The 20,061-nt window shown below is 41.1% G+C and overlaps 1 protein-coding gene across 4 annotated transcripts in view; it reads right to left on the bottom strand.

Moving 5' to 3' along the window:
• The window catches only part of cln5 (CLN5 intracellular trafficking protein), a 40,190-nt gene extending 21,845 nt beyond the window's left edge, over positions 1–18,345 (bottom strand). For 3 of the 4 annotated variants that reach the window (XR_006024566.1, XM_042067876.1, XM_042067869.1), the window contains exon 1: positions 17,999–18,344. Coding sequence is in view for 3 of the 4 variants with exons in the window: in XM_042067876.1 (XP_041923810.1) it covers positions 17,999–18,105 (107 nt within the window). In the remaining variant the exon portion in view is untranslated. Of the gene's footprint in view, positions 1–17,998 lie in introns of all 4 variants that reach the window. The other variant, XM_042067889.1, reaches the window with a different exon arrangement.
• Positions 18,346–20,061: the final 1,716 nt, after the last annotated feature.

The raw sequence follows: 20,061 nt of genomic DNA on the forward strand, positions 1-20,061 counted from the left end.
ATTGGAACTCCGCCATATTGGATTTAGTCCAAACTCTACTAAAAGTTTCAGCGGTTACAAATTTCATTAGATTTTCACAGAACTTGGCGGAGATGATCTTCAGACCGAGCCGCACAAACGATACTTGTCAGATTTTTTAATTTCAAGTTTATTTGCCCGTGACAGCCAATCACACATGGCGACGATGCCACCTAACAGGAAGTGGGCTAACATCTCGGCTATGCTTTAATGTATGAAGTCCAATCTTGGTACAGGGACTTGGTATCTGATTGTGAGGACGCACTACAAAATTGGCATCATGTGGCCTCTATAGGGGGCGCTGTAATGCAGGAAGTGAGCTTGTATCTCAGCAACGCTTCGGTGTAAAAAGTCCAAACTTGGTATAAGGACCTGTTACCTGATTATGATGACGCACTAGGAAATTGGAATCATTTGGCCTCTATAGGGGGTGCTGCAATACAGGAAGTGAGCTCCTATCTTAGCAACGCTTTGATGTATGAAGTCCAAATTTGGTACAGGGACTTGGTACCTCATTGTGAGGACACAGTAGGAAATTGGCATCATTTGGCCTCTATAGGGGGCGCTGTAATACAAGAAGTGGGCTCATATCTCACCAACGCTTCGTTGTATGAAGTCCATACTTGATACATGGACATATTAGCTGATTGTGAGGACATGCAAGGAAAGTGGTCTCATTTGACCTCTAGGGGTGCTGTAATAAAGAAAGTGAGCTCACATCTCAGCAACACTTTGGTGTATGAAGTCCAAACTTGGTAGAGGGACATGGTAGCTGATTGTGAGAATGCAAAAGGACATTGGTGTAATTTGGCCTCTTGCTGTGAGTGCTTGCTCATGCCATGGCAACGCCATTCCTGCTATAGCGCTCTGCTAGGCCCCCGCATTGCTGCTTGCAGCTATATTTATTACACATCTTTCCTCTGCCATTGGAGTCTATGGCAGCCAAAGTTCAAAGGGTCAAAGTTGACATTGCATTAATGCAATTAACTTTTGAACCGTATATGCCCGATTTTGAACTTGCCCCAGTATACGCTATAGCCCAAAATTGCAAACAGTGGATTAGCTGTGGGCGGTGAGCCAAACGCTTCCCAAATAGGATTTTTGAACCAGTTTAGTTTATTACAGAAGACGTAAGAAGTAACACTTACCAACTAGGGGCGTAACTACCGACGGTGCAGCCGGTGCGGTGCAGGGGGCCCACTTCCACACCCCCGATATGAGCCCCCTCCTGTCAGTACTCCGGCTCATCGCATAACATCGTACATAAGCTGCGATCACATCGGCAGTTGTCAGATATCAATATTTTTTTCCTCACACTACAGTATTTCTCTTTCAATGGGATTGACAGCTATTTATACCAGTCTGATGCCCTATAACTATTAGTCATGGTGACTTTATTTTTTGCATTGTGTTTATATCCCAGGGCTGCCAACTTTTCAAAAAACCTTGGAGTGAGATTTGGTGGGGCCAACCCAAATTTTGCTGCGGAAATTTTTGTTTGGCTCATTCAGCATTATACCGTACAGTAAAAAAAACATACATCAGTGGTCCTCAGGTGTAGGGACCAGGCATGGACAGATTATGAACTTTCGGGCCCCTGGGCCCCACATGTATTAAAGGAATTATCCGGAGTAAAATGCACTTTAGATCAATTTACGGATGATTGGGAGTATATACGTTGAGTTGACATCAAAATCATGTCATTCGGATGTGTTTTGAGAAAGTTCGATTTTACCGTTTTTAGTCAAAACTCATTAGCCTGGAAGTGACCAGGGCAAGTCATTTCGCCGCTACAAAATGCTATTTTTATACCTCTTCTACAGTTCCAAACAACATTACACTTACGTGGTAGTGAGTAGGGTCCCTAAAGCCAAACCGAAGTATCCCGAGGTCTTTATGTGGTCAGATAGAGAGTCCAGAATGAATTTCATCAAGCCAGTACCTTTCCGGAAATGTTGCTGCTGCAGCTGGCGTCTTTAAGGGAAAGTCCGTAGGAATCGATTGCCGAGTGTTAAGTAACACGCTCTGGAAATTCACAATTTCGTCGCCGTTTAAAAAAAAACTTCATTTCAATTTCGAAAGAAATACTGGACTATTTTTTTTTTTTTTTTTTTAAAACGGCAACGAAATTGTGAATTTCCAGAGCGTCTATATATTTGTCTATATAACAAAATAAAGCCAGCCTACGAAATTAATAAAAAGTAAATTGTGCATAATTTAAAAATAACTCAATATATAGGCTACTTGGCTACGCAATAAGGTTTCCATTATAGCACCGCGGACCTTCAATGAACGCATGAAAGGTTTGTTTGAAATCCCAACACTCTTTCAACTACATACATAATAGTGATCATCAAATACCTCCCCAGATTTCAGTGCCCATCAGTCCCAACATTTAACAATATAATCAAACAGTCCAAAAGTAAATTAAATATCAAACTAAACCGAAAATGTCATGCTTTTGAAGGCCTACCAGTATGCCGCTCCAAGGAACGCATGTCTCAAAATAAAACTCGCATAAGGAGAAATAAAGGGCTGTCTCGAATACAATCCTGCCCCTAAAGGCCTGTACTTTGTCTTAAGACCCCGGCCATAATTTGAGGATTTACAGTATCTAAGTAGACAAACTGGCTTCAGATATCTAACAGAGTGCCTAGCGTAAACCTATAGGTTATTATTTATTTAGCATACCTATAAGGCTTTTTGCCTTATCAAAAGTGAGGGGGACGACTGATCTCTTCAACACTGTGGGGGATTTGGCGCTCGTCACTGTGTGTGTGACAAGCGGAATGGGAGAATGCGTCAAAAAAAAAAGTTTATGAGCGATTTACGCGCAAATGGGAGAATCCAATGAAAATGACTAAGCACTAAACAGATGCTGAAAACAGCACTGGTATTTCGCACGGCAAAAGTGGGGGGGTCCAAACTAACAATTTTAAAAAGTGGGTGGGTGTTTTGTAAGAGTTTAAGAAATTCTAAATTCAGGTCAGACTTGCTTATTTTTATGGAAATATGTGCTGTAGCCTAAGCTATTTTGCACTTCAGAATTATAACCATGCATTCACAGGTGGAATAGTTATGGTGATATTGCAATAAGTTCACAACCACAAAAACATGCTACATTTCACAGTTCAGAAATGTTCAAAAATGTGTGTACATTTCAGAAATTATTCAGAAGTGGTCACCTGTGTTATTCAGCTAGTTCATTTAAGATAATATATTGGTCATTGTAATGGCCATAGCCTATAGCCTACATGCTATTCCTTTTTCAGGATGTACCCATACCTGCATGATGTGAATGTTTGCATATGGCTTATGTCAGGCTTTATATCAATATTTGTGTCTCGTTATTTGATTTTCTTCATATTTTTGCATTAATGTCACTAGGGAGCATGCCAATATAAATATATTAATTTATCTGTGTGGACTGTGTTAAGTGGGATTGGCTGGAACCTGACAATATACAACATGATAGTGGGATAATCTATGGCTGAGCAATTTACAAAAATGTATGTAGGCCTACTGACAAATTGTTTATATTAGAATACATTATAATTTCGCCCCAATGAGGCTATGTAGAAATGTGTTGCAATTTCAAAACCGGATTACTCAAGAACCACTTATTGCACAGAGGCATGCTTTATATCCTCGTATTCGGTACGGTTTGCTGTTTATTGTGATATTGGGTTTGCCATGTGTTGTGTGAAGGGTTAGTGAGATATTAAACCGAGAGTAATGGGTGTGCACTGTGTGCAAAATGCAAATATGATTAGCCTAAATTGCACGTCGGTTCAATGATGATTTTCTCGCGACCCATTTATCACAGCAACTTGGCGCTAATCATTGGAAAGCTTAGATTCCGTTCGTTCAAATGATGTGTGATATCATATGTATAGGTTTAGTTTAGTTGAACCTCATCTGCCAGGTATTTGACCTACCAGGTTGACACTTCAGCGTGAAAAATACTCAATAATACTCAAAGCATACCTGAAGCCGGGGAAATGCGGGGGGAATGCTCCTGGGATGGCTTCTGAAGTAGCATCGCAAATGAGAGAAAATGTAGAAAATTCCACAGACAGGGGGTGCTCTTGAACCCTCTTACCGTCTCTGAAAGCATAACCGTGGCTCAACAGGTAGATCTATAGATAGGCTAAACTCATTTTTCAGGAATCTGACCGACCGGGTTGACACTTCAGCGTGAGAAATCGGGGGTGTGGCGTGTGAGACTAATCAAATGCGTGTGTCTCACGGCCAATGCGTGAGAGTTGGCAGCTATGTATCCAGATGTTACAACATGAGTTAGAAGTAAAAAACTACCTACAACTTATTCAATTTCTTTATATATTGTCCATTTTTACAAAGGAACAAGGCCTGCTGGGAATGAGGAAAATGTGTTTATCCCAATGATCTTACTTCCTGTCATTCATGATAACATTACGTTGTGAGGCTACTTCTGGATGTGTTGTAGCTTAATAATCATCAATGCAATCAGCAATTAGTAAGCATAAAGGTGACACACAGAAGAGAAAAGAAAGGCCAGAACTGGATGAGGCTAAATCCAAATTGAAGTTTTCTTTTTTTTTTTTTTTTTTTAAAAACACCTCAAATGTTGCTGCTGGCATTGATGCCAGCAATGCTGACGTTAAGTCCTACCTAAGGAGTAGGCTAGCATGGGACAAGAACGATTGAGTGGATTGGCTGTACTCTCCATAGAGAACAGCAGAGCCAGATAGTTGGGTTTCAACGATTTATCATCAATGACTTCGCTGAACAAAAGGCCCGTAGTGGGTGAGTTACAGGTTGCTTTCTGAGGCTATCTGACCGCTGCGCCACACTGTTAGGCTAAATTAAGCAATTGTGTGGTCATTGTGTAGGCGCCACGCGTATGAGTTGCTGTGTTTTCCTTGATGGCTATTTAATTGTTCTATGGGTATATACGTTATCTGCGTTTCAGTTTCGGAAGTTGGGGGAATTCAGTTTAACAGGTGGTAGCGATGACTAGTCAGGTAGCCACTGTCCATGGCTCTTTCTGACCATTTTGGTGAATCTCCATCACACACATGCAACTATGTGTGTGTGTGTGTGTGTTTATGTTGCAGGGGGGTGGGGTTGGTGTTGGGAGGTGCTTGCACCGGAGCCCAGCACAGCTACGCCATTGCCTCCAACCCAGTATCGCAAGAATTCGTTGTACTGTCACGTTTGGTTAATCTACTATTTGTGCTGGGGTTGGAGGAGCTGGTAGGGGGGACAGTTAGTAAGTGCTCTTTTTTAGCGGTAAACGCAAGAAGGCTATGACCCAGAATATTTGAAGTAGCTTACGGATTCACACTTGAATTGAGACAAAGCAACCGAAAAGTTGTTGGCATAAGTCAGCGGCGTTAGTTTAAGCGCATAATTGACCGATCGCAAAATCCCGCCCATCGAATGCAGAAGAGCCAATGGCAGTCCAGTAGCTCCGCGCAGGCAGGCATACTCCGTCAACTTCACTTTACGGCTCCATAGAAATGCATTGGGAGCCGTGATTTTTGTCCGGTTTAATGGGATTTTATAGTGATGTGAATTGAAAAGGACGGCCAAACGACGATGTGGGATTAACGCAACACTAACACATAACACCTTTCAATCTTGATTAAGTTTTCTGTAATTATGTTCAATTAGATTAAATTCTCTCCTCCCAGCTCTCCACTATTTTAAGCAAATGATTACTCCATAGAAAACCATAACAAAACAGTGCTCCACCACATCTGTGGATTAAAGGGGAAACAACATTTTCAACTTAAAAACACAGTTTAGAAATCATTGTGCTGGTAAAATGACCTGTTGTGGCCTGCTCCCCCTACCGTCTTCTAGCAGAAAACCAGCCTTGCAAGACCTGCACTTACGTCCCGGTAATGTCTGAATCCCAAAGTCCCGTGAGAAGCGGGATTCCAGACCAGTTAGCCATGCCAGCTAGCTATAAGATGGCTTAATTTTCTAGATGTTCATCATAACAGAGCAGGCGAAAATGCACTAGAGACAGTTGTGAAATATGCAGCCCAAAGCTGTAGGGGGGGTTCCATAAAGAAAAATGCGACATCAAAAGTGAGAAATTGGCGAAGAAATGACTTGAGTTACAGAACGGCCCTTTAAGCCACACAGTCAACTCAATGTAAGTAGGATAAACAAGGATGTTAATTGTTCTCAGCATTGCCAGCATTGTGTATAATATGATTGTCACTTGGAGGAGACTTGTGGATCACTAACGTTAGCATAGTTAGCTTCCGCTGCTAACGTGCTAGCATCGTCACGTCAGAAAAGCATGGGGCTTTGCACAGTAGTGTAACATTTATTCACCATAAATTAATAAAGTTGAAGTGGCTCTGCAATGCAAGCTATGTTTCCGTTTTTTTGCAGTACCATCCATGTTCCTTACATGACATGGCCCAGTGTCCTTGTAACATCAAGTCTATCTAGCACAGCTAATATTAATATCAGTGAATCACTGGCCTCCCGTCTAACCCAACATAGCTAGATTTTAAATGAAATCAAGTCCGTGGCTCTCTAAAAGAGCCTCTTGGGCTATAACTTTTACAGACAGTCTTACAGCTATGATACCATTGCAGTTCTAGTCAACCCTGATCTGAGTTTGATGCAACAATAACTAAGGGGGCGTGGCTCCCTCGGCCAATTGATGTTTTGTTAACATGTGTTGAATGGAAGTCAATGGGAGCCGTAAATAGCGGTAACTAAAGAATATTTTGCCGGATAGCGAGACGGCGGTGACTCCGGCACCCCTGTCAAAGCCAAACCTGTCGAGTACTTTGAAAGGTGATATCAGGAGTTGAAGATTTCACAAATGTAATGCCAAACATCAGCATATTCGACACAAGTAGGCCTACAGGCACTTCGCGTGTCTTAACATGTAGCTCACTGTATCTTGATCGCTAAAAAAATATACGGGTCGCAACTTAAAGGAACACGCCACCTAATGTCAGTAGTAATATGTTCTTACCTTAACTTTCACGAGTTGAGTCATACCTCTCCCGTGTCGGTACGTGCACTCAAACGCTCTGGTGCGCGGCGCGAATGTGTTAGCATGTTGCTATGCTAGCGGGCTCAGACGTAGCCATAGAGAGAGGAAGATAGCAGTAATCAAAAACATCCACGTTTTCCCTACTTAAATACAGTTGCACGAGTAGTTGATAAAAATGTGTAAGGTCACACAACATGAAACGTGGCTATTTTCCAAGCGAATAAACAGGAGAACTGCAATGTGTGGCGCAATAGCACTTGGGAGTACTTCGACCTAGCGTAGTAATTAATTAACACCTAATTGTAGATCCTATCCACCACAGAGTTTAGAATCATTGCTTGATCGACCCCTCAGCCTCCCCCTCCCCTCTGAGCGAGAGAGAAAGGCACACACACTAGAGATGTGCGGATGGGCTATTATTTCAACCGTAACTGCATAGCAAAACTTATCATCCATCTGCACCAAAGTTTTTTGACCAATTTTCAAAACCACACCCGCCCGCCATCCGCTGGTTGTTTTAATGTATATGCGCTGCTGACGTGAGGCTAGAAAGCGCTTTCCTGTTCTAGAAAGACTGATCCAATGCAGCAAATATATTAAAAGGCTAAAGTCCTACATTGGCTATGTTGTAGCCTATCCCCAGAATATCAGCAGCAAACTCAGTCTCTGTCTCGCAAAACAGTCTCCAAATAAAACGCACATCGGCCTGTAGCCTACAAATTTTATCATTGTAATAAAAAACGCAATTTGGCACATAATTTCAACATGCTGCTATTTAGCCTACTAATTAATGCCTATTGTAGCCTACTTTATTTTTTGCAAAAAGAAAGAAATCCTTGATAAAATAACAAGTCATTCACATTATAGGCTACTTTACGCACTAAAGTACGTCATATCAGGGTGACACTATGACAAGCCTGTTCTGAAGATTTAGAAAATGCACAACTCAAATGGTCCTACCCTCTTCAGTGTTTCCCATACATTGACTTATTTATGGCGGCCCAGGTGCGCCTGCAGGTGTACGGCCACGGTGCGTACCATCAGGCAACTCAACAACGAGAGAGAATTTCCCCTGTGTGTGTATTTACACCAAGTTGGCCCACCATAACTTCCCAACTGCACAGTATCCCATTAACTGCTCGACAATAGGCTAATTACTGTACAATTTAGTAGGCTAAAGTTATCAAAATCAACTTAATGCACGCACCTTTTGTTTGAGCAGTAGAGAGAATAACAACGAATGCATGCAGCAATTACAGAAGTTGTGGGCTATATAGGCCAGGGGTTCCCAAACTTTTCCACGACAAGGCCCCCCAAATTGTGTCACCTATTTTTAATTTAGTCTTAGTCTTGTGACAAAATGTCCTTTTTAGTTAGTCAAGTTTTAGTCGACTAAAAGTCTCATCATTTTAGTCTAGTTTTAGTCAAAAGAAAACTAAAGGTATCTTAGTCTTAGTCAGTTTTAGTCATAACATTTTAGTCTTTTTTTATAACAAATTATTTCGGATTACCATTTGCGTCAAATAGTGTTTTACACATCTCAATTTTCCAACAAAATTGTGTGTCAACAGGGCTACTCGTCTGTTATAATTACTCATTCTGATTTTTTGTCAGTCAGTACGTTTACATGCACAGGTAAGTCAAGCTACAGTTATAGCTCGGCTGGGATTTGACCATAGACTTGACTGGACCACTGTCATGATATTCGTAGACCAGAGTTTCTCAATGTGTGGTCCGAAAGCTATCCCACGTGGTCCGCGAGCAGACGTGGTAAAATATAATATAGATGAGTTGTTTGCAATATTGAACCAACTTGTATGTAAATCCAAACAGTTCTGCAACACTGTCTATGTAAGATATGCCAGTTTAAATCATACAGTATGAATCCTCTGACACAATAAGCAAGGTGGTTCAGTGAGTAGGCCTATTGTGTAGACTAATGTACTGTTGAAGTAGGTCTGTATTTTTTTTTTTTTTTTTTTTGTTAGCTAGGGTTAGTTAAGTGGTCCTTCGTCTAAAAAAATTATTGAGAAACACTGTCGTAGACCAGAGTTTTAATGTTTTACTCCGCCACGCTAGATGGCGATATGCGCCAAACGCAACACATTCCCCAAACAAACTCTCTATCTTAGCCATAGCTAACTTGCTAGCGAACTTTCCATATTAGCTTACTTGCTAGCAAACTTTGCATCATCAGTGTAACTAGTTAAATAGCTGACATTACATGCTGAACATTTTCGTATGGACATTCTGGGGGATGTTAATTTGTATGAGAGAAGCTTCAACTTCTGGGTATGTAGCATTGTGGCATAAAGCTTAGGTAGTTAGCTTAACTCTGGCAGAAATCTCCGGTGTTCTTGTTCCATGTAGTTTCGTGTTGCAGCCACAGGGTTGCAGCAGCAGCACGTAGACTAGCCTACAGGAAAGCTGTTGCGTATGAACTCATTCGGAATATTTTGAAAACGTAACAGCTAGATATTCTGCCTTCTCATTTTGTAGACGAAAATGAAGAGAGATTTTATCTTAGTTTTTATTTCATGCAAAACATTTTAGTCTCATCTTTTTTCGTCAACAATAATGCATCTTAAGATAGTCTTAGTCAGTGTCTCAGGACATTAATGGCGTCTCGTCATCGTCTCGTCTTAGTCATGAAAAAAAAAGGTTGTTGACGAACATATTTCCTCTCGTCTCGTCTGACGAAATTAACACTACTAGGTTTTGGCCAAGGACCCTCTTGATGTGTTATTAAACCCATCGACAATACAACGGCAAATGTAAAAATACATTAAGCTAATCCTAATAATTATTTTAGCCACAAGCACTTCGCAATGGAGCATACAGTGTGTAAAAATTGTATTTGGGGCTTTCTGCTATATGAGAGCTATCACTCTACTATTATTCCCAGTCATTATCATGGGAAATATAATGTTCAGATATGAGTCACATTATTATAATGGCATTGTATAACAACCCTCATAGTAATAGGTATATTTTACATTTTTTCAAATGTATTTATTTGTTGCTTTTATTTTTCCTTCCAACTTGCTGAGGCCCCGTCCCCCACTTTGAAAACCACTGATATAGGCTACTTGTGTTCTTTTACTATCTGTACACCATGTTAAGCTAATTCACCAACTCAAGACTTCAAGGCTATCATGGATATAAAACATAAAAAGAGCAGTTATTTCAGATGAACAAGGAGGGCAAAATTGGTATGTTTGTCAAAACGTTAGCATTACATCTGGATTGTACTGAATAATGTTTACTGATGTTAAAGCGTACACGCTGTTTAAAGGCATACACAACAGTGAACTATAACAAAACTAATGGTAACTTTACCCATAGGGCTGTATAAAGTCGTCCAAATGAATAGGTCGTTATTAGGCGTTGTTGTATATTGCATGTGGATGTTGTACTAGGCTACTTTTTAGGTGACCAATGCACGAACAAAACTGGAAAACGGACAAATATTATCAAGGCTTTCAATGTTTCGTTGTGCGCGGGGGGGGGGGGGGCTGGCTGCAGGCGGCCCACCACAATATCAACATTGACCACCACACAATGATTTTCCAGGTTGTATTAAATTGTGCTTAAATCTGGTTAGCATCATAACCACGCTGCACTAATTTGCTAAAAACTGTTTTTCTGTAATTCTGCAAACCTACCACCACAAATAGAATTCAGTTCTGTGGGAAACACTGCTCTTTCCTCCAACGCTGGCCCTGCCTCCACCCATTCGAAGAACATGGACGTGCAATCATGCACGAGCGAACACTCAGATGCACGAGAGCGAGCCAGGCTAGTGTAGGTTGCACTATATGCGGTGGGCGGTGGTAGTGTAGTGGTTAAGGAGCTGGGCTAGCGTGCAGTAGCCTGAAAGTTGTCGGTTCAATTCCCGGCTTCCACCGTTGTGCCCTTGAGCAAGGCACTTAACCCCAAGTTGCTCCGGGGACAATGTGATCCCTTGTAATATAGCTGACATATGTAAGTCACTTCGGTCAAGAAGTGTCTGCTAAATGTAATGTAATGTAATGTAATGTAATATGAGCTCTAGTCTCCATACATACATACAATCGCTCACATTAGCTTCCTAGCTAGCTAGTTCTACGTTCTTTATTCACCTCCAAAAGGGTTGTAGTTACACAAATGCCCGAAGGCGCATGATTTTAAATACAGCACATAAGAACTAAGAGACGTTGACTATAAAAGATCACAAGCCAATAGCCAGGACCACAAAACTGCAATTGTTTGTGTTAGCCACATAATATGCTGACAACAAGAGCCCATAAAGACCCGTTAACTTTGTGGTTTTACTGTCGTGTAAATGACAAAAATACTTAACATGTCCCACGGGTTAATAGTTCATCGGCTTTACAGCCGCATCCGTTTGTAGACAGTTGTCGCCAACGTCAGAAAGCAGCGCCTCTTGTTGACTCTAGACTCATTATCGCTTTTTTTTTCTTTCAGCCGTTTTGTTCAGAATTGCTCTCTCAAATATAGATTTCCTTTTTACATATGCTAGTGGTGGTGGTGGCGTCTTGTCTGCAATTATCTTCTAGTTATCAGCTAGCTCCAGTACCGCAGGATAATGTCAAAACTGAAGCAACTTGCACTTCGCACTTGCTCTGACCGGGTCAAGGGCCCATCACATTACACGCATTATAGTCAATGGCTTGCACACACAGGAACTGGTCTGCCGCTGCGCTGAGCAAAGCGCAGTGGCACTTTGCCGCTCCTGCACGTGCCATGGTCTAAGTTCAATCAGGTTGAACTTTGACCGCGGTGCGCTGTAGGGGCTTCTACACACAGTTGCGTTCCGTCAACGCATGCCAGTGGGTGTTGATTGGCTGGTGCCGTCCGTCGATTGGCGTCCGTCGGTGCAGAAACAGCTGAACTTCTCAACGTGATGCAACAGACTCACAATTCAGTTCGGCAACGGATGACGTAAGCCCATGTGAAGTGAACGGGATGCGTCTCCAGCACTGCCACGCATGCAACTTGTGAATGAGCCGTCAGTCATTGGTATTGACCTACAGGGCATGAAATTGGCACACGCCAAATGCGGGTAACTTTTGTGATTGGCGAGTGAAACTGTCAATCTACCTGCCACGTTGGCGGGTAGCCAATAAGACTGAGCAAGTGTTGTGTTTTTGACCAATCACGTAGCCCATTGTTTTTGTTAAGCAAGCCCGCCAAGCCGCCATTTTCTTGGATATTCGAAAGAAAATGTGGCGGCATATAGCCAGGGTGAAGAGGCCGTTGGCTGTTACAGACCAAGAAAAAGATGAGGATGATTCAAAAAAAGATAAAAAATTCTAATTGGAAACTGGAGAAGGACTGGCTGGTGTATGACGATAAAACCGAAGAGATGCACTGTAGTGATTGCCGGAGATATGGGTCAGAAAAAGCGAGAACGAATCCGTTTGTAATTGGAACGAAAAATTTCAAATTGGAGACCATTAAGGACCACGAGTCCTCCAAAAGCCACTTACTCACTTTTAAAGTTGGGAAGACGGCTCCCCCAGAGCAGACAGCTGCAGTCAAGGCGCTTACTTCGATGAAAACATCGCAGTTGGAGAGGATGAAGCTCCTGTTTAGGAACGTACACGCCATCGGAAAGAAGATGAGACCCTTCTCCGACTACGTGTGGATGTGCGAGTAAGTACCAACCTGCTTTAACGTTAGTAGATAACTAAAGTACAACACAGTGACACAGTGCAATGACTGCTATGTTATCGTTAACTTAACTCGTGTTAACTTAGCTGTGTGTGTGTAGGCTACGTGCCTGTGTGTGTACGTACGGTACAGTGTAGGCCTATTAGTGCTAGGCTACGTATGTGTGATCAAGCTAACGTTAACTGTGAATTGTCATTCGTATTTTTAGGGTTGATGAACAGAAAGGGTTAGCTGTAGGGAAGACATACAGAAACGCAAAACAGGCCCCAAGTTTTTGTGTTCTAAAGACCAAATCACCAGACACTGAAAAGGTCAATGCCAGTCAACGGAACCAGGCACAAGGATTCTGCAAGTGGGCAACAGATGGAGCCACTCTGAAGTTTTGCTGCTTCATGCATGACACCTTGACTCATCTTGGCAACCTGTCAGTGACACTGCAGCAGTCATGTTTGACAGTGGCTGATGTTGACAATTGTCTTACTTCCACTCAGGCTGTGATCTGCAAATACAAATCCAGGTACATATTGCTTACTGTTTGTAATTTAAAATGTGGTATTAATCATTGCTTCACTTCCAAAAATGTTCCTCCCCTTAAGGCCTTTGCACACATAGTTCAAATTTTATTTTACCTCCAAATATGTGACCTCCCTTTCCTCTCCCTCTGCTGTAATGACTCATGATTAAGCACATGTATTTGGAAGATTTATTCAAATGATACAGCAATAACCTCATTCACAGCAGTATCCACTGAACCATATACATATGTTCACGGTGATGGTATTGTGATAAATATAATTATAAATTCTTGATGTAAAGAAAACTTTAAAATAATTGTAAACTACAACTTCATTTTGTATTACAGACCTGGACCTATGCTGAGCAAGGTGTTGGATTCCAACAGCTACGAGGGTGTCAGGCTTAGCCCTAGTGACACCAGCCAAATGATGGCTAACAAAGACAAACTTCTGGACAAGCTGTCAGAAAGCATGGACAACAGGTTTAGTGATGTCAGGTCAGGAATCCTGAGCAATACGAAGATAGTGAGCTTCCAACAATGGCCTAATGAAAATAATGCAGGTAAGCATCTTTAAAGGAGAATTCCGGTGTGATATTGACCTAAAGTGTATCGAAACATGATACCGAGTGTGAACGTATGTCTCATAGCCCATCTCGGCTTGTCCCCTGCACTCCAAAATCTGGCGCTAGTTAGCCGATGCTACCAACATCTTTTTCAATAGTGGTGCTTCGGCATCGGGCTAGCCATGCAAATAAATCACTGTTTTACACCCATTTACGAGGCTCAATGTATCTCCACACTTCATTGGTAGACTTCCGAGGGCCCTGACATTTAAAACGAGACATTGAGAACTTTGAAAAAGCACTGGTAGTTTACTTACAAGACGATTTATACAGACAGTATCTTCACGAAGTTTAGCGTTTGCAGCCATCTTGAATTTAGTCACGATAAGTCGAGCAACGAGTAAGAATGAACAGTTATGATAAGGGATCAGATTCCAAAAATAATTCAGTGGAAATGAATGGATTCCAGTTGCTGCTACTGGAAGAAACTGGAATCCATGCATTTCCACTGAATTATTTTTGGAATCTGATCCCTTATCATACCTGTTCATTCTTACTCGTTGCTCGACTTATCGTGACTAAATTCAAGATGGCTGCAAACGTTAAACTTCGTGAAGATACTGTCTGTATAAATCGTCTTGTAAGTAAACTACCAGTGCTTTTTCAAAGTTCTCAATGTCTCGTTTTAAATGTCAGGGCCCTAGGAAGTCTACCAATGAAGTGTGGAGATACATTGAGCCTCGTAAATGGGTGTAAAACAGTGATTTATTTGCATGGCTAGCCCGATGCCGAAGCACCACTACTGAAAAAGTTGTTGGTAGCATCGGCTAACTAGCGCCAGATTTTGGAGTGCAGGGGACAAGTCGAGATGGGCTATGAGACATACGTTCACACTCTGTATCATGTTTCAATACACTTTAGGTCAATATCACACCGGAATTCTCCTTTAATAATAATAATAAAATATAACAGGTATTACTGTATATGCACAACAGAATTACAGAGCTTTAGAACTGTTGCAATAAAATCAGAACCATCAAACTGTAAATATTTGTCAAATAGTCAAAATATTAGCCTCTTGTCTTGAAACAAACAAAAACAAAAACAAACTTCCTCTTTTCATATAATTTCAGACTTTGGCGATTCAGAGGTGGAGAGGCTCATAGATCACTTCAGGCCAGTATTGATCTCTGCTGGAGTTGATGTTGATCTGATCCCAGACCAGTGGACCATTGTCAAGTCCTACCTCTACAAGGAGCCAACGACCTTGGAGAGACTCACCTGGTCTGAAGCCAACCGGAAGCTGAGAGGATCGTGCCCTGACATCTTAGACTTTGTGGATCTGGTGTTATGCATGCCAGCATCCACAGCGGACTGTGAGCGTGGGTTTAATGTGACGAAGATGGTGAAGTCTGACTGGCGGTCTAGTCTCAAGTGTGAGACACTGTCTGACCTGCTCATGGTGCCTGACCCTTTACATTACAGTGTAATATGGTTTGGTTTCTGTTAATTATTATGATTGTTGTTGTTTATCTAAATGTTACTCAGTCAAATATTAGACTCTTAGTCTTGAAAAGCAAAAAAAATGTTGAACCTGGATACACTACAGTGACATAGAAACAGTGATGAATTGCAGTTGGGTGTTAACTAAATAAATAAGACCATCAGTGAGATGATTGGCTGTTTGTATTTCTGTTATTTTCTACAAGTAAATGCCTGTCACACCAGGTCAGATACAGTTGTAAGTCATTATGTAGGTCTAGTCATAAATGAGATTAAGTTGGTTAATAACTCGACAGGAGTTTAATTTGTATTCTGTACAAGTTCAAGAACCATTCTTATGCATTTTCTGAGTTGTTCACCTTTATTTTAGGCAGGAAAAAAATTTGGCTGGTAAAAAACCTCTGTGGCAGGTGGCCCTGTTGACCTACCTACCAACCTATCGGAGAGCGTAGCGCATACCGTGTACAATGTGATAGCAATACAATGTGTGTGTGTGTGTGTGTGTGTGTGTGTGTGGGGGGGGGGGGGGGGCGTTTATTGACGAACTCACGGCTCGTGTCCATTATTGCGGCGCATAGACGCTTGCCTAGCCCATTTCGCGGTCGCCGCTTGTGGCGTGTATTGGCTGAAATCAGTTGCCGCTTGTGGGCGTGTAGTTTAAACTGTTCAATTCCGGCACTATCGTTCTGGTAGGACCCGCAAGAAACGAACTTCACTGGCTATCATTTCATTGGCTAACCGCCTTGCGTTAGCCACTCTTATTTGCATAAAGTTCAGCCGAGCCCAACTTTTTGACGCGCCGCTTCTGTTCGAATGGCCGCGCCGCCTTCCCAAGGTGCATTGCGGAAGCGTAAACCCCATCTTGCCGCTCTCCATAGGAAATGACGATGAATGTGCGGCACGGTGGGCTTTGCCGCGATAATGGACACGAGCCGTTACTGTCCAATGATTCTAGGTGGTCTTGGAAATAACAGGTCAGGTGATTGACTTGTTTAATTTCCATTTCAGTGCTTCCAACTCAGTGGCTGTAAGTGTGGAATAGGAATTCAAGTGATTTTGCAAAAATGGCCAAAAAGAGAATCCCATACCCATACCTTTTAAGGATAGTTACAGTCTTGTAATCAAGGCCATCCTTAAAAATATTTTCGTTTGCCGTAACCCGACCGACCCTGTCAATTTAGAACCGACCCAAATATTTATTTTTTTCCCCTTTTAGTCCGACCGACTTGCCGGTTGTAAACTTGCGTTAATACCGACCGATTGTTTTTTTTTTACTCTAAACAACCAATACAAATGCAATAAAATAATATTTATTTTAGTAGGCCCAAGTATTGTGAATATAAATTGCCTACATGCAAACGTGGCTCACTTAAAAAAAAAACCTGTGGCGTCATCTCTACACCATTGGTTTTACGCATGTCACACTATGGCCTACGCTTCGTTTCATTCACACAAACTGATAACGCTTTTACTTGGCACGAAGTTCTGGAAGAACTGTGGCCAGATCTTTTCTCATCCCTCCTCCCCCTAGTCTAACGGTGACCGTGTCGGAGTATTGAAATTGGTTGTGGTCTATTCAGCATTTCTCAAAATATGGGTCCGCAACATGGAGACTGCTGGTCCGCGGAGTCGTGGAGTGAAATTAGGCCCGGTGCTTCATCTGATAATTTGCTGCGCAGTTGATCAAGAAACCGTGGATCGACGAAAAAAGAAAACAAACGTTTCTGCTATCGATGTCATTAAACATGGAGCCCTACAATTAAGTGGTGGTATGAGCATTCATTCAGTGCGCGTCTGCGCGAGAGAAACTGAAACTAATCGATAACGTTGGTATCAAAGCTCCGCTGTTGGAAGGCTATTTATTTATTTAACGAAACTTAATAGAACGACATTGTTTTTTGGAACTTCCTTAAAAACAGAGCAGAGACTGTATAATACACTGTATAGCATTGAGTATTGTATAGTCAAATTTCAATATAACGTGGCCAAGAGCTATTGTAGCCTTCTTTCTGGGTACATGTAGATGAGCCCTATGACCCAAAAGTCTGCCATGACCGGGCCTCAGGTCAAAGAAGTTTGAGAAAGGCTGGTCTATATAACCTGCATCAGAATGAGGTTTGCAATGGTGCGCCTGAAGGCACGGGTTGAAGACCCAGTCAGTTACGTCACGATATGCACATTTGTGTAAATTCATTCCTACGTAATCACCATGACCAAAATTTTACTTTTTTTTTTTTTACTTTGAATCTTGAAAAAAAAAAAATATTGACCTATCTACCGACCCATTTTTATTTTTTTTTGGCTGTTACTGCAAACAAAAATATTAAGGATTTAAGGATGGCCCAATGCTCCGTGAGATAAGGAGCTTGATAGGTAAGCTATAGGCACGTTTGTTTATAGCAGGATCGAATCCAGTTTAATGATATAGCTTGCAAAATATTACATGTCTTTTGTCGGAGGGGCTGTAGTGTGTAGTGCTCGTTGCGCAGATATGCGACTATACTTCAAAATCCGCCGCCCTAAACAACTTTTTTGTGAATGTACGCCAACTCCTGTAGCTCTAACACGAGCAAGGAACCAGTAGGTGGAAAAACAAGAAGTAACACCGACCTTACAATGTAGCCCACTTGAGTTCGGTAACGTTAAGTTAGAGTAGAGCCCGTCTAGAGTTAACACGCTAGTAAAGTTATGACCCAACGTTAGCCTTACCTGTACGGTACTGGCCATTTTCTCTCCCCATTACGAAGATGTGACTCCGTTACTTGCTCCAATGTTAGGTGAGTAAGTAAATAGGCACAAAACAACGTGTATTTCATATCAAGGGATGAATTGGCAGATAATTTTGCTGTTATCAAGTGGTGCTTTCGCTACGGACTTTTCCGTTTACTTCCGTATAATTTAATAAACATCCGTGTCACGTTGTCCAGGTCACGAGATTCTGGTTAATTGCCTCTTCAGTCCTTTCTCCTTCGATGTCTTCTTGGTTGAGTTAAAGACGAAACGCTGCCATGCATAAGATTCAACAACTTTTAAGTTGTGCACTGAACGCTCTGTATGGGGCGCTAAGTATCTACATGATTTCGTGGACAGAATGCCTTTTGTGAATAGGCCTATATATTCATTACGAAACCATGTTACATCGTAACGCCTTTTGTCCACGGAATAGGGCCTACACTTATTAGTTCGCATTGTGTCCACGAAACAGTAGCACAACGTTTCGTGGACCAATAGGCCAGTCAATCTAGCCAAAAGACAAAACATTTGCAACAGAAATGACTGGTCCCATAGGCTACCCTCCTGAATCATAAGGCTACTAAATGTCTACCGCCGTAGATGGAGTGGAACATATTTTTTTTCGAGATTAAAAGTCAAAGTTGCGCCCAACACTAAATTGAGTAGGCTACAATAGGGGAACATTTTCGATTAATAGCTATCACTTCTCCTGTTGATTAGTGACATCATACCAAAGAAAAAATGTATTGCAAGTTTTTGAGATTTTGGCCCTTGGGTCAATGACGTGACACTCATTTTTGTGTGTACATATGGGTTACATACATTTAAAATAGTTAAAATGTGAAAATAATTTGACAAATTATTTTCAAATATCATTTTCATCAAACCCTAATCTTAATGTTTTGGATTCATTTAATTTTGAAAGAGTATTACCTGAATTTAGGTAAAATTGTCAACACGGTGTAACCACAAAAACATGAACCAAATAATTACACTTGCTGAAAAAAAATGTGAAATTCTCTCCAAAATCCCTTCTAAAATAATCTGGCATGATCTTGCACAAGAACTTTTCTATATTTAATACAAGTAATGAAACCCCATTGTTCTGAATGTTTGAATTAATATGTAACACAGAATCGTGTCTGTCACATCAACCACTTAAAATGTCAAGTGGTGTAACCACCATTTAAGGAGCAATTTTGTATGTATTATGTCAGAGAATTATGTGACAGGAAATTATGTCATAGAGAAGGACCCGTCAAGACCCCAACTGCTATGAGTCAAGGTTAGCAACTCTCTTAAAGTAACATAATAGTGTTTTTAGGCCATGGCCAGGCAAGCTTAGGTTACATGTCAAATGGTATGACCTTTTAAAAATGTTGATAAATCATAATAATCATAAAATATTCAATTTAATGTAAAAACTGTGTTTCAATATTCACATAAAGGTGAAGTGTGTACATAGTTGTCCATAATAATGCCTGCAAATTTTGCTTTTAAATAGAAATGTCAAATGGTGTAACCGGTTACACCATTTGACTCTTTTCTGTTTGAGACCAGTTTGATCAGATTCAGGGCCAAGAGTATGTAATTTTAGGTGCCAATTATATTATTTTTATAATTTAAATAGTGACTAACTAGCATGAACAATAGCTTTAAAAGGGTTTAATTAGATTGCAATTTAAGCAATTTTTGAAATGTCAAAGCTTTTCATTTTAAATTTAAACTTCCATAATTATTTTTAAATATTTTATGATGTATGTAAACAGTATGTTCAAATTATAAATAAATAATATAAATACATTTATTATATATAAAATGTGCCTCTTGTCCCCCAATGGATGCCACTTACAAGCAAGAAAAACTTGTCTCGCCACAGAGTCCATGTGAACGCAGATCCTGCTGTTGGTTGGTTGTTAAGAAATGATCATACCCACTTTTTCACTCACTCTTATTCTCTCTCACACACACTTTGGGCCCTAATTTAGCAATATAAAATGCATGGTCACTAGCAAATAGCGTAAATACATTTAGGGGTT

Source organism: Alosa sapidissima, chromosome 2 (assembly GCF_018492685.1).
Source record: "Alosa sapidissima isolate fAloSap1 chromosome 2, fAloSap1.pri, whole genome shotgun sequence".
Taxonomy (NCBI): domain Eukaryota; kingdom Metazoa; phylum Chordata; class Actinopteri; order Clupeiformes; family Clupeidae; genus Alosa; species Alosa sapidissima.